Source organism: Prionailurus bengalensis, chromosome A2, assembly GCF_016509475.1.
Source record: "Prionailurus bengalensis isolate Pbe53 chromosome A2, Fcat_Pben_1.1_paternal_pri, whole genome shotgun sequence".
In the NCBI taxonomy this organism is placed as follows: domain Eukaryota; kingdom Metazoa; phylum Chordata; class Mammalia; order Carnivora; family Felidae; genus Prionailurus; species Prionailurus bengalensis.
This window is the reverse complement of record NC_057348.1, coordinates 13,780,089-13,803,199: the sequence shown is the minus strand read 5'-3', so window position 1 is coordinate 13,803,199 and position 23,111 is coordinate 13,780,089. Positions and strand designations below refer to the sequence as shown.

The following is a 23,111-nucleotide window of genomic DNA, read 5'->3' as shown; positions in this document are numbered from 1 at the left end:
TGAGACCCCATCCCTGTCACCAAGCCCAATGATCAGAAAGAACCTCCCCACCCCCACCCCCGGAAGAAGTCCCAGGGCCAGACAGAGGGCAGATCTGCCCGCTCAACACTGGTGCACAGGTGGAGCGCAGGCCGCTGCTGGGGCAGGTGGTTGCGAGGTGAGGGGGTGACATTTTGGGTGAAATCCATTTCAAAACATTTCACATATCCTTAAGGGAAACTTGGCAGCATATTTCATTTCTCTTATTATAATTTTTTTCTCTCGGTCATTAGTATTTTTACTCTCACGTTCCCTTTTCATCTAAGCCTCAACTTCCCGGACTGTGCAATGGGATCAAGGGAGACATTCTCTAAAGGGTGTGGGGATTGGGAGACGAAGCAGGCACGGAGCTCGCCAGCGAATTGTCACACCGTCACGCCCCCCACCCCCCCCACCCCCCACCAGAAGGCTTTACGTCCTGAGCCCTGTTTCCATTCCCACAATTTCATAAACACTCACCCGCCTGCTACGTGCCACACACCCGGGGGGATTGTTTTGAATGGCCACACAAACACGGACAGACGATCCTTCGCTTGAGCATTTTTCATAGTGAAATGAACGCTCCCAACGATTACTATCGGTAGGGCTCTCTCATATTATTCCCAGATCTCACTCGGGGGTTGAAAAGGCTACCCCGGTGGATGTCAGAGAGTCCCATGGGTGGGATTTATGGGATACGCCAGGTTTTGTTTGGCAGTTTGGAGACTCAAACCCCATGGTCTCCCACCCTACGCTGCCCAATGGCTTGCCTCCCAAGGCGAAATCTAAAATCACATCACACCCTTCCCCTGCTCACTCTGCTGTGTTTCCTGCCACACCCAGCATAAAAATCCTAACTCGCGCCATCATCCACGAGGCCCATAAGCCAGACGCTGCCAATTTCCTTGCCCTTCTCTCCCCTCTCCCTCCCAACCCTCCCCACCCCCCACCCCCATTTGGCTAACTTCACTCCAGCCATGTGGCCTCCCACATACCAGACTCACTCCTGCCTCAGGGCCTTTGCACTGGCTGTTCTCACTACATGCAACATTCTTCCCCTTACTTTCCCGTCAGTCAACTCTCTCCTTAGCCTTCATGTCTCAGCCTCCTGACAAGCACTTGACACTTTTACAAGCACCCCTTTGCACACTCCCTCAGCCCCGCAGAATGGTGTCCTTTGTACAGCACAGGGCACGCACAAGGTAGGTGCTTGCGAATACTGGCTGAGCAACTGAGCAGCTCAAGCATAGACCGAAATAAATATAGACCTAAGTGCCTCACTTTCCTCAACTACAAAACAGAGGTTTGGACTAGCTGCTAGCTGGGACCCTCTCTTTTCTTTCCATCCTTTCCTACACTGAAAAGCAGCTCCTGGGGGGGCGCCTGGGGGGCTCAGTTGGTTAAGCATCCAACCCTTGATTTCGGCTCAGGTCATGACCTCACAGTTCGTGGGATCAGGCCCCGCGTCGGGCTCTGCGCTGACCGTGCAGCGCCTGCTTGGGATTCTCTCTCCCTCTCTCTCTGCCCCTCCCCTGCTTGCGAGCTCTCTCCTCAAAATAAATAAATAAATACACTTAAAAAAAAAAAAAAAGTAGCTCCTGGGACACCTGACGGGCTCAGTTGGAAGAGCATGCAACCCTCGCTCTTGGGGTCATGAGTTCAAGTCCCATGTTGGGTGCAGAGATTACTTACATAAGTAAAACTTTGAAAATAGGTAACTAGGGGCGCCTGGGTGGCGCAGTCGGTTAAGCGTCTGACTTCAGCCGGGTCATGATCTCGCGGTCCGTGAGTTCGAGCCCCGCGTCGGGCTCTGGGCTGATGGCTCGGAGCCTGGAGCCTGTTTCCGATTCAAGGTGTCTCCCTCTCTCTCTGCCCCTCCCCCGTTCATGCTCTGTCTCTCTCTGTCCCAAAAATAAATAAACGTTGAAAAAAAAAATTTAAAAAAAAAAGAAAAGAAGTAACTAAAAGTACCTCCTCAATAGAAGAGGTAGAGACGGCCCGAGCATCCATCAGTGGATAAAAGGATGAAGAAACAAAATGTGGTCTAGCCACACCGTGGAATATTATTCAGCCACGAAAAGGAACAGAGCCCTGACCCGCGCTTCAGTGTGGATGACCATGAAAGCACATGCGGACTGAAAGAAGCCAGACACAAAAGGTCACACGGTATATGATTTCTGTCTATGAAATGTCCAGAAGAGCCAAATCCACAGGCACAGAAAGTAAATTAGTGGTAGTCAGGGGCTGGAGAAGGGCGGATGGGGAGTGGCTGCTGATGGGGACGGGAATGTTCTGGAACCAGAGACAGGTGGGGGGTGTACAACATTGTGAACATAGTAAATGCCCCTGAACTGTTCATTTTAAAATGGTTAATTTTAGGTTATGTAAGTTTCACCTACATAAACAAAAAGAGAAAAAAAAAGTTTCACCTACATAAACAAAAAGAGAAAAAAAGTCAGGGGCACAGCCTCCAGAGCCGGAGGCTCTGGCCACGTTTGCCCCTTCTTCCTACCACTTACTGGCTGAGAGACCTTCGGCAAGTCATTCACCCTCTCTGTGCCTCAGTTTTCTCATCTGTAAATGGGATTAACAAGAGTACCCATGTTATAGGGAGGAAAAATACAGCAACACACACACATAAGGCAGAGTCTAAAAACTGCTCAAAAGATGTTAACTTAAATTGCATTTTAAAACATGTATGTGGGGCGCCTGAGTGGCTCAGTCGGTTGAGCGGCCGACTTCGGCTCAGGTCATGATCTCATGGTTTATGAGTTCGAGTCCCGCATCGGGCTCTGTGCTGACAGCTCAGAGCCTGGAGCCTGTTTCGGATTCTGTGTCTCCCTCTCTCTGACCCTCCCCCGTTCATGCTCTGCCTCTCTCTGTCTCAAAAATAAATAAATGTTAAAAAAAAAATTTTTTTTTTTAATAAAACATGTATGTGCTTCCTTTAAAAAAAAAAAAAAAGCGCCATTTCTTCCTGGCTAAAACAGAGCCTCCAGAATCAGATTCCCCGCCGCTCCCCCCAATCTGGAACAACTGGAAACAAACAGACAAAATGTGTAAAATAACACTTTTCAGACACGGAGGCATCAAAGCTGGGGTTCTAGAAAAGGTAAGAAGGCTACAGTTTGCAGAGCAGAGTCCTAGAAAGAAGATAGCTGGGGGGAGGGGGGGAGGGGAAAGGGAGAGCCTGATCAATGCAGACATCTTTTGAGAGTTTGAGAACTTAATGGGCATATAGGTGTGCCAAGACCAGGGACTGAGCCTCGAAAGGAGCAGAGGGTGTGAATCAGCCAGAATGGAAAAACTTCATAAGGAAGTAGAGAAAAATTAGCCCCAGCATAAAGACTATTCTGGTCCTGCCTAAAAAAAAAAAAAACAAAACAAACAAACAAAAAAACAACAACTTAACAGCAAGGCTGGAAAGGATCAAACTGTTTCCAGCAACTTAACCGTATCCCAGAGCAAAGCTCAAGAATATTTCGAGGAAATAAAAAGGCATCCAGCGGGCCACAAGGTAAAATTCAGGTCTGGCAGGAAAGTGAAACTTACCAGACAAGCAAAAAAAAAAAAAAAAAAAAAAAGGCAGTAAACTAGAACCCTTAATGAAGAGAAAAATCAATCAACAGAAACAGTCCAGGAACAACAGAGATGGTAGAATTAATTAGTAGATAAGGACATTAAAGAGCAGTTTTTTTTTTAAGTTTTTTTTTTTTATTGGGGCGCCTGGGTGGCTCAGTTGGTTAAGCGTCTGACTTCGGCTCAGGTCACGATCTCACTGTCAGTGAGTTCGAGCCCCGCGTCGGGCTCTGTGCTGACAGCTCGGAGCCTGGAGCCCGTTTCAGATTCTGTGTCTCCCTCTCTCTCTGCCCCTCCCCTGTTCATGCTCTGTCTCTCTCTGTCTCAAAAATAAATAAATGTTAAAAAAATAAATAATAAGGTTTTTTTTTCAATTTATTTATTTTTGAGACACAGACAGAGCATGAGCAGGGAAGGGGCAGACACAGAATCCGAAGCGGACTCCAGGCTCCGAGCTGTCAGCACAGAGCCCGACGCAGGCCTCGAACTCACGGACCTCGAGATCGTGACCTGAGCCGAAGTCGGACGCCTAACCGGCTGAGCCACCCAGGCGCCCCAAAGAGCAATTTTTTTAAAAATCCATACAGATCAAGTTTGAAGACCGAAATCAAAACCTGCTTTTCTGATCTCTGACTCAGCACATCCTAGAGGCAGGGGAAAAATTTGAGAATTTATAAATGAATCTTCCCCTAGTCCCTACGAAGAGACCCACTGAGCTCTTTTTTTCCTCTGAAAAACAAATTCAACAACACCAAAATCACAGACAATAAAACCAAAACCGAGAAATTCGATTTGATAAAAATGGAAAACTTTTGTGCACCAAAGAACACAATCAACAGAGTGAAACGACAGCCCATGGAATGAGGGGAAACATTTGCAATCACGTATGGGACAAGGAATCAAAATCTTGAAGATATAAAGAATGCCTACAACTCAATAACAAGAAGAACAACAAAATTAACAACACAGTTTTAAAATAGCCAAAGGCCTGGGGCGCCTGGGTGGCTCAGTCGGTTAAGCGTCCGACTTCGGCTCAGGTCATGATCTCGCGGTCTGTGAGTTCAAGCCCCGCGTCGGGCTCTGTGCTGACAGCTCAGAGCCTGGAGCCTGTTTCAGATTCTGTGTCTCCCTCTCTCTCTGACCCTCCCCCATTCATGCTCTGTCTCTCTCTGTCTCAAAAATAAATGTTAAAAAAAATTAAAAAAAAAAATAGGCAAAGGCCGGGGGCACCTGCCTCAGTCGGTTGAGCATCCGACTCTTGATTTGGGCTCAGGTCATATGATCCCAGGGGCGTGGGCTCAAGCCCCATGTCGGGCTCTGCGCTGAGCGCGGAGACTGCTTAAGATTCTCTCTCTCCCTCTGCCCCTCTCCCCAGCTTGCACACCCTCTCTAAAATGTTTTTTTTTTTAATTTAAAATAAGCAAAGGATATGTATAGACATTTCTCCAAAGAAGCTATACGAATTGCCAATGAGTACATGAAAAGATGCGCAACATTATCAGTCGTCAGGGAAATGCAGATCAAAATCCCAACAAGGGATCCCCTCACACCTGTCAGAATGGCTAATATCAAAAAGACAAGACATAACAAGGGTTGAGGAGGACACGGAGAAGCTGGAGCCCTTGTGCACTGCCGGTAAGGATGTAAAATGGTGCAGGGTTGCCTGGCTGGCTCAGTCAGTGGAGCACGTGACTCTTGACCTCGAGGTTGTGAGTTCAAACCCCACCTTGAGTGGAGAGATTACTTAAAAATAAAGTCTTTGGGGGCGCCTGGGTGGCGCAGTCGGTTAAGCATCTGGCTCTGTCTCAGGTCATGATCTCACAGTTCGGGAGTTCGTGCCCCGCATCGGGCTCTGTCTCTTCCTTTGATTTTCTCCCTTGATTTTCTCCTGGATTTCTTCCTTGATTTTCTCTCCGTTTTAAAAGGACAAAGAAAGAACAAGGCAGGAAGCCAGGGTCTGTATTAACTGCCTTCCCTTTGGCTGGCTTCCCCCCCCCCCCACCCCGCCCCCAGGGCGCAGGCACTAAAGGCATCTGCGATCGTGTCCACATCAGGCTGGGGGGTGGGGGTGGGGGTGGCGCTGGTAACAGGAGGGAAAATAGCTGCTCTTCGGCTCCTGTCCCTGAGTCAGGAATCTGAGCACTCTGTTCCCCATGCCCCGGACTCTCCCCCTTGGAGATTCAGCCTTTGGCTCCTTGCCAACCGTGCTTCTTCACTGGTTGAAAGCTGGGAACTATCCCGATTCCAATTTTAAACCCTGCAGAACTTTCTGGAATTCCTCTCTCTGCCTTTTCTCCCCATCCCGATGGGGAATCTAAAATCTACAGGTGCCTGGGGCGCCTGGGTGGCTCAGTCGGTTGAGTGTCTGACCTCGGCTCAGGTCACGATCTCACAGCTCTGTGGGTTCGAGCCCCGCATTGGGCTCTGTGCTGACGGCTTGGAGCCTGCTTCGGATTTCGTGTCTCCCTCCCTCTCTGATCCTAACCCACTGGCGTTCTGTCTCTGTCTCTCTCAAAAATAAATAAACGTTAAAAAAATTTTTTTTTAATCTACACATGCCTGGGTGAGTCGGTGGGTTAAGTGTCTGACTTCAGCTCAGCTCATGATCTCGCGGTCCGTGAGTTCGAGCCCTGCCTCAGGCTCTGTGCTGACAGCTCAGAGCCTGGAGCCCGCTTCGGATTCTGGGTCTCCCTCTGTCTCTGCCCTTCCGCCACCCGTGCGTGCTCGCTCTCTTTCTCTCTCTTAAAAATATATAAACATTAAAAAAATTTTTTTAAATAAAAAGAAATGGGTGCACGTAAGGGTGGGTGTGTGAGCCGATGCATCGTTGCTTCCCCCCCCCCGCCCACTGACAGCTCACAAGTAACGACACCCCAGCAGTACTGAGCAAACCCAGCCCCTAGCTCCTGGTTTTTAAATGTTATTATTGAGGACAGAAATGAAGGCTTTTTGTTGAACTTGCTGATTCCAAGGCCGGAGCAGGGAAAGTACATGGGCGAACCTGGAGTTCCCACATGACCCATCAGTCCCCCTCCCAGGTCTATGTATACCTAGGAGAAACGAAAACCTACGTCCTCACAAAAACTTGTATGTGAATGTCCATAGCAGCATGATTCACGACAACTAGAAGGTGGAAAAAACCCAAATAGCTATCAATGATTGAATGGCTAGTCAAACAGTATGCCCACACAATGGAATATTATTCAGCCATAAAAAGGAATGAAGCGCGGACACACTACAATAGGGAAGGACTTTGAAGACGCGACACTGAGGGGCACCTGGGTGGCTCAGTCAGCTGGGCGTTTGGCTCTTGATTTCAGCTCAGATCATGATCTCACAGTGTGTGGGTTCAAGCCCCGTGTCAGGCTCCTTGCTGACAGTGTGGAGCCTGCTTGGGATTCTCTCCCTCTCCCTCTCTCTCTGCTCCTCCCCCACTCTCTCTCTTTCAAAATAAACAAATAAAAATTTTTAAAAATGCTTTAAAAAATACAAAATAAATTAAACGGGATGCTGCGTGAAAGAAGCCAGACATAAAAGGCCACATGATGTATGACTCCACATAAAATGTCCAGAACAGGCACATCCATAGAGATGGAGAGTAAATTAGTAATTATCAGGCACTAGGAAAAAGGAAGAATGGGAGAGTGACGCTTAATGGCATGGGGTTTCTTTCTGGGGTGATGAAAAAGTTCTGGAATTAGATAGTGGTGATGGTTGTACCAGGAGGAACTTTATGGCACATGATTGTATTTCAGTAAGATTATATCTTGGTTTTTTTATTATCTTTATTATTTTTTAATTTTTTTTTAAGTTTATTTATTTTTGACAGAGACAGAGTGTGAGCATGAGCTGGGGGGGGTGCAGAGAGAGAGAGAGAGGGAGACACAGAATCTGAAGCAGGCTCCAAGCTGTCAGCACAGAGCCCGATGCGGGGCTCGAACTCACGAACCGTGAGATCATGACCTGGGCCGACGTCAGACGCTTAACCGACTGAGCCACCCAGGCGCCCAATCTTGATTTTTTTTAAAAAAAAGGACACGAAGCACTTGACATCCAAGACTCAGGTAGAAATCAGAAAAGAAAATAGAAAGAGATGTCCGGTGAAATGCAATGAAGGATCCTGGATGGGCTCCTGGTACAGGAAAAGGACATGAGTGGGAAAACTCATGAAACCGGAACAAAGTCCAGAGTTTCCTAATAGTGGTGGACCAGGGTTGGCTTCTTCATTTCGAGAAATGTAGTAGTTATTTAAGATGTTCACACTAGGGGAAATCAAGCGAGGCATGTGCAGGAACCCTTTGTATTATCTGTGCAATCTTTCTGAATTCGTAGGTTAGGTTCTAAAATTATTCTGAAATAACTCATTTGCAAAAATTGACGCTGGAACCAAAAAACCAACCAGACAAAAAAAAACAACAAAAAGCGACGCGCTCGGAGAATGATGGGGACACACAAAAAGGGCACCGGAGCCAGCCTGGAGGGAATGGCACGAGCCAAATCTGAGACAATCTGAACACCAACAATTTGAACATCGAAATAAAGACCGAGAGTGAGCAATGGTCATATCTTGAGGGCAGTAAGTCCACGTGGATACAAATAAGCTCCTAAAAGCAGGAGGCCAAAAAAAGTGTCAAAGGAGGGGCGCCTGGGTGGCTCAGTCAGTTAAGCGTCTGACTTCGGCTCAGGTCATGATCTCGTGGTGTGTGGGTTCGAGCCCCGCGTCAGCTCGGAGCCTGGAGCCTGCTTCGGATTCTGTGTCTCCCTCTCTCTCTGCCCCTCCCCCCCGCCTCTCTCTAAATAAATAAACATTAAAAAAAGTGTCAAAGGAAAGCTGAAACTAGAAAACTGCCATTTGGTAGCCATCAACTAAAATAAAAACTGATTCAGGCAACCCTCACCAGGGGAGGCTAAAAGTAAGTCCAAACAAGTATTCATACACTACAAAGTATCTCACGACAGGGTACTTTTTAATGACAAAGGGCAAGATCATAACATCATAGGAGAGAAGCCCACCAGATCTCATCTTTAGCAAACGATCGAGGTCAACAACACCAGTCACAAGACACTTCAAACTCTGGTGACTCCCAATACAATGCACCAAGAAGGACACAACATCGCTTCTGAGGACCTCCTACCAAAACCTGCAGCCTCCGCGTAATCAAGAGGAAACGTCAAACAAACCACACCGAAGGACGCTCTCCAAAGAACTGAGCGGTTCTCAGCAAGTGTCCTGACGTGAGACACGAAGAAAGACCGAGGAACTTTCCAGATTACAGGGGATTAAAGAGGTAGAACAACTGAACACAATGTGTGATGTCGAATTTTCTTCTGCTGTGAAGGACATGAATGAGGAGGCTGGCAAACTCTGAATAAGGGCTCTAAGTTGTAGCATTGCATCTATGTTAAAGGAGTCTGACTTTAATCATTGTGCTGAGGTTGTGTTTTAGGAAATGCACGGTGAATTATATAGGGGTCAAGGGGGTGTCATGTCTGCAATTGACCTCTAAATGACTCAGGGCAGGGACGCACCTGGGTGGCTCAATCCATTAAGCGTCCAACTTGGGCTCAGGTCGTGATCTCATGGTTTCTGAGTTCGAGCCCCACGTCGGGCTCTGCGCTGACGGTGTGAGTCTGTCTGTGATCCCCTCTCCCTCTCTCTGCCCCTCCCCTACTTGTTCTCTCTCTCTCTCTCTCTGTCTGCCCCTCCTGGGATTCTCTCTCTGCCCCTGCTCACTTGTCCCCTCCCACCAAAAATCACCTTTACTTGTTTGGTTCCAGTTGGGGAGCTGTCCACAGGCCAGGGCACCCACAAGCCCAGACACGTGTACTTGGGGAAACCACCTCTGTGGGCAGGGGGACAAAGGATACTAACTCTATTGGTGACCAACCCGAGAAACCTTCTCTGGGGCACCATAACCCTCCTGGTGGCCACCATGACATGTGATGACAGCAGGCCCTCCCTACGGATCCTCTCTGCCCGGCAGGACGGGCACTCTGTTCTGAGCAGCGTCACTTGCCTAGATCAACTCAAGGGCTGTCTCCACTGGGTGATGTTTCTTGAGCATTAGTGGGATGGCCACATGCCCACATCGGTTCTCGGTGGTAGGAAATGAGTTGGCCTCACCAAGGAGCCGTGGAATGACTCACTGCCTTCTTTTTTCAATTTTTGCTTTTTTAAGGAGGCTCCATGCCCAACGTGGGGCTCGAACTCACAACCCTGAGATCAAGAGTCACATGCCCTACTGACCAAGCCAGCCAGGTGCCCTGGGAGGAGTAGCCTTCTTGCCCTGATCTTTGCTCCTCCTGTGCTCTGGGTCATCACCTAGCCCCCGCCCCCTCATCTGGGGGGCAAAAAAAATCTAAACTAAGAAAGCTGCCACCGAAAATATACCACCACCTCCACCCACCCCTCCACAGTGCCCCTGCCGTTTCATTCTTTGGGAGCAAACCCTGAAGCCCCTCAATGCCAAGGTCAGTGGGAGGAGGGGGTGAGTCGGGAAAAGAGCCGGTCGCCCTCCTGCCACCAACTCAGGCTAAGCAAAAGCAGCCGGCCCGCGGGGGACACAGAGGCTGTGCCATCTCGTTCAGTCACAGTTTGAGGCTAGCCAAAAACTCATGCAAGGTGACTGAGGTCAGGACGGCAGCTGCCTCGGGGGCAGGGCGGAGGGTGCTGGGGAAGCGATGCGGGGCAGGAGGGAACATTCCAGGTTGCTGGAAATGGGTCACAATGTTGACCGAAATATCCCTGACAAGGGTAGAAATACTCTTCACTGAAGTGTTAGGGGCGCTAAAGATCTGTAGTGTCGCTTTATGCAAGTTATTCCCCAATTTTAAACAAGGCAGTGGCGGGAGAAGGAGCGGCTATATAAGGCTCATCCGAAGTGATCAGAAGCGGGTGGCCTGTAATCTAGCTGAATTCTTTGCCTCGGGATGCTTTCTGTCCCAGCAGGGCTGGACAGTCCTCCTGGGGGAGGAGGGGAGCGGCAAGCATACCCCAAGTCCCACGACACCGCGGTGAGCGTGGCTGCTGAGCACACACCCGTGAAACGAACAGGGCTCCCGCGCCCCAGACGGCGCATTGTCTAGACCCCAGTCTACCTGACAAGACCCCGCCGCGAGGCCGCATCTGACCGATTCCCTTGACCCCACGACAAAGACCCCCTTTGTTCCCTGGTTAATATCCTTAGCAGGTCTGTCTAGACTCACTGTGGCAGTAATTGTCCCGTGATGTCACCAGGACCTGTGACCCAGCTCCTCCTCGTGGCGCTTGGGCAGGGAACACTCCAGACGGCCCCAAGCCAAGGGGGTCCCGGCCCTTGACACCCACCTGAGCCTCCTAGGAAGAGAGATCTGCAGCCAGTGTCCCACACCCGCCACCCTAGACCCAGGGGGAGACAGGACACTCCAAAGACTAAGCCCCTTCTGTGAGAGGTGCTGAGGGGCAGCGCCACCCTGGGGAAAGATGAAAAGGGGGTGCCCTCCGTCCCCAGCACTCCCACCTCCCCATTGTGGCTTGTGGGAAACAGTTCACTCTCCACTAGAGCACACGTTCACCCAAGGCATGCAGAAGGAAGGTCAGATGAGACAGACGGACAGAGGAGGTGGGGGGAACAGCGGCGAGAAGAGAGTGAAAGACAGAGACAGAGACAGATGTACAGAGAGACAGATGGAGCCATAAGGGGAAAGAGGGAGAGACCAGAGGGAGTCTGAGAGACACAGAGACAGATAAAGAGAAGGTGAGAGAGACAAAGAGAGAGAGACAAGAGAAGTTAGCTGGTCCCTGGGAGAGAGGAGGGGTTCTTTCTACAGATGACAGCTTGGGCTTCTGAAAAGTCAGTAGGGCCCGGAAGTTAACTGCTGCTCAGCCCGGGGAACAAAATTTCCATCTTCAGCTTGAGGGGACTGACTCAGAACTCAGGTCTGGATCACAGCAAGAACATGCCGAGGCACATTTTCTTGAGGGATGGATTCCACCCACCCAACGGGACACCCTCTGCACGGGCAAATCCGTTTCACCCAGGTCAATTAAAACACACCAAGGGGAGCTCCCAGCCACCCCACGGAAGGAACCCGCAGACACTGTGCTGTGCAGAAGGTACCCGACCCGAGTGCAACTGCATTGGTGCCGAGTTCTAGAACAGGTGTCACCCACGGCGGCAGCGGGGGCGGGGGAGTTGGGGGGGAGTCAACAGAGAGGTTTACGCCTGGGGGGAAATAGCTAGGAAGGGGCACAAGGCTCTTCTGCGAAGAGAAGGGGGCTAGGAATGTTCTAGATCTTGATCCGGACGCGGGTGACGCGAAGGGGCACGTGCGGAAAATTTCGTGGAGCTACGCCGACGCGTTCCCTCAAAGTATGTACAAGCAACTACAATTTTGTGTTTGTTTGGGTTTTGTTTTAAGGGAAACGCTCAGATCTGGGAAGGTTGGCATCTTTTTATCCAGGGAATGGTGGAGAAGCCTCTCTTCTTGTTTCCTAAGCTTGAGGAAGAAAACTCAAAGTCCTCCAGAGGCCAGGTCTGGCAAGTTGGGCAACCAAAATATCAGGGGGTATTTCCCCTCGGGCAGCGGGATGAAAAGCGGCCGTCCCCCACCATCCACATCCCAAAGCCCGGAGGGATTTCCAAAGATTGTTTAATTGATTTTTCTCCTATTTAGATGCAGATCATAGTGTCTGGGGCCCAGGAATTCAGACACACGGCTTTGTGTCCACTCAGCCCCGTGAAGGCTCCTGTCTGAAACTCGCACAAAGCCAGACACACAACGTCCTCAGAAACACGCTGTTTCCTTTTTGTCTGGGGCTCCAGGGAGCGGGTGCAATGGACAGGGCCCCGGACACGCTTCCATCTGCAGGGTCCCGGGGACCCCGTCCCTCTGTCCCGCTCAGAAGGTGGGGCGCACATTTTTTGAAAAAGGAAAGTCGCCACGATTTTGAGGTCTATATGAGGGGTGGCATAAGAGGTGGGGGGCCCCCCCAACTAGGGGTTGATGCGTTGAGGTTTTAACTTGGATTTTTCTCCAAAGTCAGGGCTCTGGAGTGAAAAGCAGGGGATGCTTTAAATCAAGCAGCTAATGGGCTAGGATTAACATGAGTTTGGCTCCGGTCTCTGCAGATCTGATTTATATAAGGAGAAAACGTTTCTCTCTTTCTCTCTCCCCATTGTTCCCGTCTGTCTCTCCAAATGCCCCATCTGACAAAGAAACTGGAAGGCTTGCAGGCTAACAACCTGTTCAGGATAGTGGGAAAGGCACCCCCCCCCCCCCAATATGCAGCCTTCTCCTCCCCCAGCTGCTGGGAGGCAACAGTGAAGGTCATTATATCCTCTCAACAAGGTTAATACATCCCCCCCCAACATCCCTGCCTGGTCACCCCCAAACCTGGTTGGGGCATGGGGCACCTTTGAGGCAATGCCATTCTAGTTTCCTCACTGTGTGACCTCAGATAACTCTCTCTGGGCCTCAGTTGCCTCATCAGTAAAGTGGGCACACGAATCAGTGCCCCCAACCGTGCAAGGGGTTGTGGGGGAAATTCAGAGTGCTCGGTGCAGAGCAAGCCTACAGGTGCAAGTGACAGTGGTTCCCATGTGGAAAGAAGAGTGTATCGGGAATAAATGTTTTGCAGGAAACTTCAAGGGAGACGTTCTCTTCATAGATTCCTTCCCTTCTTTGGTGCCATATATCTCCAGGGGGACCCCAGCCCCAAGCCTGATTCCTACCCTCCGGATCTGAGTTACCTGGACTGCAATCCAGCTGGCATTCACAGTGTGTTCCCCAAAAGGGCCAAACCCTGCAAAAAAAACAAAACAAAACCAAAAATCACCACCCAGTGATCTTTTCTGGCCTGCCCAAGGTCAGGCTGCTGCCCCACCTGGGGGAACAGGGATCTTCGAGAGCACCTGCCACGTGGGACAATGTCAGGGGGCCTGGTCCTGTGTTCTTGGGTGCACCCAGGGGCCTTCGGAGCACCCCCTCCTTTCTCTGCTCTTAACCGCTTTTAACTGTCCTTTCTTGTCTTCACCGTCACCTGACTTTTGTGCCCAGCAAGGGGCCAGTGGCCTCCTTTTGCCCCAGAAAGGGCTGGCCTGTTCCCCTCGCGATTTCCTCCACTATCCCCGACCCCCATCTACAATTTTCTCGCCGTCTTTGTGCAGAGCCTCTGGGCTCCGTGAACCACCACAAAGTAAGGAACAGCCCTTAAGGGATGCGTGTGGGTGTCTCCCAGGACAGACTGACGGGACACCACCCTGCCACCCTCCTGTCCACTTGCTCAAACTCCAGCCCCACTTACAAACCAAGAGAGTCCACCTGAGGATGTGCTAAGTGCTCTGCACGCACTGTGGCACTCGGCCTCACCGCAGCCCCCTTTCAGCCAAGGCTGCTTCCTGGGCCCCTTTTACAGGAGGGAGACTAAGGCACAGAGAGGTGAAAACAGCTGCCTAAGGTCACACAGCCAGAAGGCAGAAGAGCTGGGATTTTAAACCAGATTCATGAGAGTCCACAGCTCTTCTACTCTGATCACCCTGTCACCCTGCCTAAAAATGAACACCCCCAAGAAGACTGAGGGTCCCAGGTGGTGTCAAGCCCCCCCCCCGGAAGGGATGCTGTGTCCTGGAACAGCAGGCTCCCCCCCCCAGTGGGGGCAGGATTTCTCTACCCCCTCTCTCCTCCTTCCTAGACTAAGTATGAGTCTCAGCTCAGCCACCTACAAACAGGGTGACCTCTGTGAGCCTGTTTCCCCTTTGCCAAATGGAGATAGTGAACATATCGTGAACTCATGCAAGGAAAAAGTCCACTCCGGTGGCTCCCTGCATAGCGGACACTAGAGGAACAAATAACCAGATACAGGAGGGCTGCGCGGGGGGGGGGGGGGGGGGGGGGGGGGGCAGTGACCGTCGCCCCAATTACACACATCTGTTGAGTGAGTGCCTTCTTCTATCTTCCTGAGAATTCCAGGCCCAGCCTCACCCTCCCGGGTCCACAAACCACTTGCGTGAACCTTAGCGGGATCTCCTACTCTGACCCCTCCAGACAGAGGGTCAAAATGACCCCCCAGCCAGAGGCCCGGCGGAAGTTGACGCCCACGTGGCCCTGAGGCGGAGTCTCCTCGAGGAGGAACAGTTAGTTTCAGGGAGTTGGTGACAGCGGGGAGGGACTCGCCCATAAACAGCCCGGGGCGGAAAGATTTTTGACTGAGCCGGTCCTGGCGACAACAGGGAGAGCGGCTACCCGCTCGAGGTCCCCCGACCTCCACCTGCTCTTGCCTCAGGAGAGCAGCCCCCTCTTAGCGCAGGGCTGGGGGAGCACTGGCTGCCAGGAGGTTCATTTGTCACTGGGGCACTTCCTGCCCGCAAATTGGCCTTTGTCCCCTGGGGCCGTGGGTGGGGACAGGCCCGACCTCGGGAGGGGCAGGGATAAGTCCAGTCCTGCCCACCAGCCGGGCAGACAGAAGACAGTTGCCCAGAGAGCCACTGTCCTCACCTGGGGGAGGAAGGACGTCCGAGGGGCCTGCTCCGCGCTGGGCACTTGACCGGACCCCCACGCCCTTGCCTGCCCCGACCCTTGACAGTGGGAACACAGGGGCGCTCCTTCTTCACTTTCTACGTGTTGCGCGGACTGAGCTGGGCGATGACATCTTCCAAACCTAAGACGACTTCTAGCACCTGCCCCGCCCGGCCACCGCGCCCCTCCCGACCCCGCCGGCTCTGGAGCCGCCCGACCCGCCCCTGCCCGCGGCCGCTGTCACCGCGGCCGCCATCAGCGTACCCGTCACCACCACCGCCTTCCTGGGCTGCTCCATGACGGGCTCAGGCTGCGCCTCGGACCCGCTCCCGTCGGGACTGGCGAGTCCCGCAGCCGCCGCTGCCCCCGCGGCCCGGATCCCTCGCCGCCCCGCCCCCGGCCCCGCCTCCGGCCCCGGCCCCGCCCCCGGCCGGGCCGCTCGGCGTGCGCGCCCCCGGGTGCCAGACGCTGCGTGCGCGCCCAGAGCGGAACACTCACCCCCGGAGCGCTGAACTCCCCGCCTTCCCCGGCCTCAGTGTCTCCACCTGAGTGATGGGGACAGTTCGTCCTGTGCGGCGTGGCCGCTTGAACTCACTGAGCGCCGCTGTCTGCTCACTGCTGTGAATTATCTGGCCCCCCTCCCCGCCACCTGCCGGTAAGGCTCCGTTAGTCGCTGCGTTTTACAGAGGAGGAAACTGAAGCATGGATCCTAAGGCCACTCGACTAGAGCCTCCTGGAGTCCCAGAAGCAGCCTGCGGGCCAGGAGGTTGAGAGGGGGGACGAAATAAAGCGAAAGCCCAGCACCACAGTGCGGCGGCGCCCAGAGGTCCTCTGCAGGCTCCTGTGTTGCAAAGAAAGAAGGTGATGTGGCTCCGCAGACCTAGGCTTCCCCTCTCTCCATCTCCCCAACACTTACCCCGCTTCTAGCCCCAACAACCCTCCAAGGGCCTAGCAGAGTCCCACCCCAGGGCCTTTGCACTTCCTGTTCCTGCTGCCTGGAACATGCCCTGCGGTATCTGCGAACCTAGTTGCTTCTCTTCCTTCAGGAGTCAGCTGCACCTCACCTCCTCCTGGGTGTTCTCTTTGCCCTCCCTGGCTGAGAATCCCCTACCCGGCCCCTCACCCTCTGTGAGCAGGTCTATCTCCTTCCCTTGCTTGCTCTTCGTCCACAGTCCATGATAGACTCTACTTTTCTGATTTATTTCCCATTTCTTCTGACATAGGGATTAGAACTTCCAGGTCAGGAGCTTGCCTCCATTACAGCCATGTCCCTGCACCCAGTATGTGCCTGGCATACTGTAGGTGGCCCACTAATGATCATCAGAGACCAGGATTTCTCCAAAAACTGCCAGAGAGAGAAAGCTGAGTTTCTGGCCCCATCATCAGAAAACAGGGCTAGACCTTGGACTCGGGTCGCTGACATCTCATTCCAAGCAGCCTTGGCACCGGATTAGCTTGGGTGCTGACTCAAAGGCCATCTGCCTCTGGCCCCAGCCTCAGAATACCCAGGGCAGAGCTCCTCGGACTGGCCTGGAGCCCTGATTTGCAAGCTCAGACCAGAGGTCACATACTCAGTGGCTATTTTGGTCTCTGGCAGCTTCAGGTAGAATTCAGAAAATCTGAGAGCCGGCTTGCACCAGCTGTGCGAACAAGAGCCAAGCCAAGTGGGAGAAGAGAACAGAACAAAAATCGCCCCACGATCACGTTTCATAACTCAAACATTGTCAGAAGCGTCTGCACATGTTGCTAGAAGCCAAGGTTGTGAAGGGAGGGAAGCCACATCACTTGCCCTCATCCCAATGTACAAAAGGAAGGACACCTGTATAACATCCAGAGTCAGCGCTGATGGGGAGAAACTGAGTCACACAGTACTGCTGAGAGCGAGTGGAAGAAAGGCCCGGCAACACCAGGGGATAGATGAAGAGGCAGGGAGAAATGGAGGGCTCCTTAAAAAAAAAAAAAAAAAAGCGGGGGGGGGGGGGTGGGCAAGATAATTACATTGGAAAGCCAAGCCCTAAAGCGCTGCTGTGGAAAAGCTTGGCAGTTCCTCAAAAAGTTAAGCCTAGGGGCGCCTGGGTGGCGCAGTCGGTTAAGCGTCCGACTTCAGCCAGGTCACGATCTCGCGGTCTGTGAGTTTGAGCCCCGCGTCGGGCTCTGGGCTGATGGCTCGGAGCCTGGAGCCTGTTTCCGATTCTGTGTCTCCCTCTCTCTCTGCCCCTCCCCCGTTCATGCTCTGTCTCTCTCTGTCCCAAAAATAAATAAACGTTGAAAAAAAAAATTAAAAAAAAAAAAAGTTAAGCCTAGTGATCATAGGACCAGCAATTCCACTCCAAGGTATAAACTCAAAATAATTGAAAATAGGTGTTCAAACAAATAACTTGCACGTGATTGTTCATGACAACGTTATTCAATTGCCCGAAGGTCTGCACAAACAAATGTTCATCAATTCATCAATGGCTGAACAGGGAAACAAAATTGGCCCATCCATGCAATGGAGTATTACTCAGCCATAAAAAGGAATGAAGTTCTGATCCAGGCATGGATGAATCTTGAAAACATCGTGCCTGGTGAAGGAAGCCAGTTACAAAAGGCCACGGAGGGTATGATTCCACTTATAAGGAATACCCAGAACAGCTCTGTGCTGATGGTGTGGAGCCTGCTGTCAGAATTCTCTCTCTCTCTCTCTCTCTCTCTCTCTCTCTCTCTCTCTCTCTCTTTCTCTCTCTCTCTCTCTCTCTCTGTCCCTCCCCTGCTCATGCTCTCTCTGAAAATAAATGAAAACTTTAAAAGTAAATGAATGAGGGGCGCCTGGGTGACTCAGTCAGTTAAGCGTCCGACTTCGACTCAGGTCATGATCTTGCGGTTCGTGAGTTCAAGCCCCACATCAGGCTCTGTGCTGACAGCTCAGAGCCTGGAGTCTGTTTCAGATTCTGTGTCTCCTTCTCTCTCTCTGACCCTCCCCCGTTCATGCTCTGTCTCCCTCTGTCTCAAAAATAAATAAACGTTAAAAAAATTTTTTTAAATAAATAAAAATAAAAGTAAATGAATGAACGAATGTTCAAAAGTAAATGAACAAACAAACGAATGAATGAATGAATGAATAAGAAATGTCCAGGGGCGCCTGGGTGGCGCAGTCGGTTAAGCGTCCGACTTCAGCCAGGTCATGATCTCGCGGTCCATGAGTTCGAGCCCCGCGTCGGGCTCTGGGCTGATGGCTCAGAGCCTGGAGCCTGCTTCGGATTCTGTGTCTCCCTCTCTCTCTGCCCTTCCCCTGTTCATGCTCTGTCTCTCTCTGTCCCAAAAATAAATAAACATTGAAAAAAAAATTAAAAAAAAAAAATGTCCAGAACAGGCAAGTCCATAGACAACAGAAAGCAAATGAATGGTTGCAGGGGCTGGGGGAGGGGGGAGAGGGAGTGATTGCTAACAGGGATGGTGTTTCATTTTGGGGTGATGAAATGTTCTGGAAGTAGATAGAGGTGTTGGTTGTACAACACGGTGAATGTATTTAGTGCCAATGAATTGTACACTTTAAAATGGTTTAAGGGGCTTTATGTTATGTGCATTTTATCACAAAGAAAAAGAAAAGATGAGGGGCACCTGGCTGGCTCAGTCAGTAAAGCATGAAACTCTTGATCTCTGGGTGGTAAGTTTGAGCCTCAAGTCCAGTGTAGCGTCTACTTTAAAAATAAACAGGGTCACCTGGGTGGCTCAGTCGGTTAGGCATCTGACTTTGGCTCAGGTCCTGATCTCTCGGTTCGTGAGTTCAAGCCCCGCATGGGGCTCTGTGCTGACAGCTCAGAGCCTGGAACCTGCTTCGGACTCTGTGTTTCCCTCTCCCTCTGCCCCTCCCCTGCTCTCACTCTGTCTCTCTCTCTCTCTCTCAAAAAAAAAAAATAATAATAATAAAAATAAATAAATAAATAATAAGTAAACATTAAAGACTTTTGAAATAAAAACAAACAAATTAATAAAATATTTAGAAAGAAGAGGAAAGAAATCCAGCGGAGAAGAATCTATGGAATAAAAAGCAAATGTTCAAGAAAGAAAGAGAAACACAAATGTGTTTGCAAATGCAGAAACTATCTCAGGAGGGAAAAACAAGAAATTGATGCTAGGGCCTCTTGGGGAGAGAACCGGGATGGGGGTGGTGTGTGAAAGTGGGATAGAGGGGGAACATCGCCAACAGCTCTTGCACCCCCAACACACATCACCTACAGGTTTCTGCTGTTGTCTGAAATTAGAGTGTTTCTGTGAAACCTTTAGTAAGCAGAAATGGCAAAGAAGCATGTAAATTAATATGGAGAATTTTCTTAGCATTCCCAGACCCCCCAAATAACCTCTTAGGCTTTTCTGATACCTTAGGACACATCTCGTTTGTGTGTTTGTTTTAATGTTTATTTAAATTTTGAGAGAGAGAAATAGAGATCCTGTGCACAAGGAGGGGAGGGACACCGGAGAGAGAATCCCAAGCAGGCTCCACGCTGTCCGCACGGAGCCTGACGCAGGGCTCGAACCCACAAACTGTGAGATCATGACCTGAGCGGAAGTCGGAGGCTTAACTGTCTGAGCCTCACAGGTGCCCCAGGAGGCATCTTGTTAAGGGAATGAATGACTCAGTCGATCGATCGGCCAACCAACCAATCAAAATAAGACACAGACGCCCACAGCCACAGGCAGGTGCTCTGGTGGCTTGACGTTGTGACGCTGGGTGTCGTTCTCGGAGAAGAAGCTTGGGGCTTCCACTCCTGCTGCCCGGGATGCACGCCGCCTCTATAAGGACTCGCTGCGGAACAGTCGCTAAACCTTCCCATTTCTTTCGGTTACGGAAAATGGGTACTAAGGAGTAGGTATTTCATAAAAGCAAGTGGCATAACGTGAACTTTTGAAAAGTTGGGGATACCTGTACTCCAAAATAAATCCAACACGGACACTTTTCCTTTTAAAAAAATGCCACTAGAGTTTTGGGTGTGTGTGGGGTGTGTGTGTGTGTGTGTGTGTGTGTGTGTGTGTGTGTTAATTACACCTAACATAAATTTTACCATTTAAAAAAATTTTTAACATTTATTCACTTTTTGAGAGGCAGAGTGTGAGCAGGGGAGGGACAGAGAGAGAGGGAGACACAGAATCCAAGGAAGGTTCCAGGCCCTGAGCTGTTAGCACAGAGCCCGATGTGGGGCTTGAGCTCCCGAACCGTGAGATCACGACCCGAGTCGAAGTTGGACGCTTAACCGACTGAGCCACCCTGGCGCCCCTAAATGTTGCCATTTTTAAGCGTACAGTTCAGTAGTGTTAAAAGTACGTTCAGGGGCGCCAGGGTGGCTCAGTCGGTTAAGCGTTTGACTCTTGAGTTCGGCTCAGGTCGTGATCTCACGCGCGGTTTGTGGATTCGAGACCCTCCTTGGGCTCTGCGCTGACAGAGCAGAGCCTGCTTGGGATTCTCTCCCTCTCCCTCTCTCTCTGACTCTCCCCCCCCCCCTCAAAAAAATAAATAATCATTAAAAAAAAAAAGAAAAAATTAAAAAGTACATTCACACTTTCTTGCGAGTGGTCCTTAGAACACTTTTTATCTTGTGAAACTGAAATTCTGTCCCTATGAAACACTAACTCTCCATTCTCCTGCCCCAGCCCCTGGTGCTCACCCTTCTACCTTCTGTCTCTATGAATATGACTGCTTTAGGGACCTCATATAAATACAATCATACAGCCTTTGTCTTTTTGTGACTGGCTTATTTCAGTTAGCACAGTGTCCTCAAAGTTCCTCCGTGACGGTGACCGTGGCGTGTGTCAGACTTCCTTCCCGTTTAAGGCTGATAATACCCCATTGTATGAATACGCCGCATTTTGTTTCTCCATTCATCCCTTCGTGAACACGTGGGCTGCTCCCACCTTTTGGCCGTCACGAAGACAGCAGCTGTGAACACGGGTATACACGTATCTCTTCGACAGGCTGCTTTCGAGTCTTTTGGTCACTCAGCTTCTATAACTTCTCTTTTTGAAGCAGCTGAAGGCTAATATAAAGTTGCAAATATAGCATTTCCGTGGACCCTTCACTCGGCTTGACCCAGTAAAATGGTCCATCTTACTAAACTATTGCCAAACCAGAAATTGACGTCGATACGATGTAATGGACTCAGTACCTCCCTCACCTAATTTCTCAGAGCTGTTGAAAAACCAAGTTTCGTTTGTGAAGAATTGTTTCCATGCATTAGCGTGGATGACAATGTGGTCACACAGAATAAGGGGGAGTCCTTTTATTTTTTTTCCTTAATAGAATGGGATATGTGTCTTTCCTTGTTGTTCATGACCTGAGCAAGTCTTGAGGAAGACTGGCCCGTGTCCTGTGGGGTACCCTCCATCTGGGTCTGTTTGATGTTCTTCCTGTGATTAGAACGGGGCTGTGGGTGTTTGGGGGAGACCGGAGAGGTGAGACGCCCCTTTCGTCTCATCGTAGCAGGGATCCCTAACATCCACACAATTTCTCATAGTGGTGTCATCTGGGTCTCCTGTGGCTGCCGTAACAAATGACCACAAATTCGGTGGCTTAAAACAACGCAAATCTCTTCCTCAAGGTTCAGGAGGCCAGAAGCACAAAATCAAGGTGTCCCTAGGGCCATCTTCCCTCTGGAGACTCTAAGGGAAGATCCTTCATTGGATCTTCCAGCTCCTGGGGATTCCTCGACCTATGGTTGCATCACCCCAAACTCTGCCTCTGTTTTCTCTGTGTCTCAAATCTCCCTCTGCCTTTCTCTTACAAGGACATCAGTCACTGGGTTTTGGCTCCACCCTAAACCCCTGACAATCTCATCTCAATACCCTTAACTTGATTAAATGTGGGAAGCCTCTTTTTCCAAATAAGGTCACATTCCCAGGTTCTGGAGTCAGGACTTGGACGTGTCTTTAGGGGCCTGCCATTCACCCCACTGTGTGTGGCAACTGTCACATGTCTCCACCGTCAAGTCACTATTTTCCCCTTTCTCTGCTCTGTTCTTTGAACGTGAGTCACGGAGCTCAGCCCACCCTTGGCGATGATGGTGAGGTTACACATAATTTTTAATGAATGGAAAATATTCTGTCTAGTGGGTGAACCGTAGTTTATGCAACCAGTCCACTGCTGTTAGACCTTGATGTTCATTCTGTTAGTTTACAATTGGCAACGTTGCTGCAACAAGGCCTTGGCATAGAGTGGTTCCCTTCCTTTGCAAGATCTCCTTGGTATAAAATTTCAGAAATGGCTTACTGAAGGACGCGACACGTCTGTGGATTTTGAGACATAATTGGCCAACAATGCCAATGTTTTCCCCACTCGAAAGGAAATACATGTGTACAAGTGTCACCACCACTTTGACAGCATGGGGTCTTACAATTCTTCAACCCCCTCCCCCTTTTTTAGTGTAGGGTAGAGTGTTTTTGTTAATTTGACAGGTAGCTTGACCTTTACTCTTTAGGTTTCTGCTGTCAGAAACACAACTTATAGTTATTTTATTTTTATTTGAGGGGTGGGGTGCAGAGGGGGAGAGAGAGAGAGAGAGAGAGAGAGAGAGAGAGAGACGATCCCAAGCAGGCTCCACACTCAGCACAGAGCCCAACTTGGGGCTAGATCCCCACCCTGGGATCATGACCGGAGCTGCAATCAAGAGTCCACCACTCAACAAAGACACCCAGGCGCCCCCAGAAACACAATTTAAAGGAGACTGGAAAAAAAAAAATAGCATTATTGGTTCAAGGGATAAGGAAAGAGGAGGATTTATGAAGCATCAGGTACATACAGCTGGATCCAGGATTAAATACGGCCAAGATTCTGAAGTCGAGATGGGGAGGTCTGTACTTGACTCCCGCTCGGGTTCTGCCGGTTCAGAACCATCCCAGGGGAGCCTTCTGATTCGTTGAGCCTGGGTCACGTGTCCTTGATGAACAGCAGGAACTTGGCTGACAGCGGTAAACAGGGGCCTACAAGTCAGAGTTGAGAAAGGCTTAAGTGGGCAAGCAAGCAATGACAATGTGACACAGCCCAGGTA

The 23,111-nt window shown here is 50.6% G+C and overlaps 1 protein-coding gene across 4 annotated transcripts in view; it reads right to left on the bottom strand.

Annotated features, from left to right (window-relative positions):
- Positions 1–15,485, bottom strand: part of PGPEP1 (pyroglutamyl-peptidase I) — a 29,346-nt gene extending 13,861 nt beyond the window's left edge. For 2 of the 4 annotated variants that reach the window (XM_043587063.1, XM_043587064.1), the window contains exons 1-2: positions 15,358–15,485; positions 13,329–13,381 (exon numbers count right to left, since the gene is read on the bottom strand). In XM_043587063.1, coding sequence (XP_043442998.1) covers positions 13,329–13,381; positions 15,358–15,391 — 87 coding nt within the window. In that variant the 5' untranslated portion in view covers positions 15,392–15,485. Of the gene's footprint in view, positions 1–10,803; positions 10,949–13,328; positions 13,382–15,357 lie in introns of those variants that run through there. The other 2 variants (XM_043587066.1, XM_043587065.1) reach the window with 2 other exon arrangements.
- Positions 15,486–23,111: the final 7,626 nt, after the last annotated feature.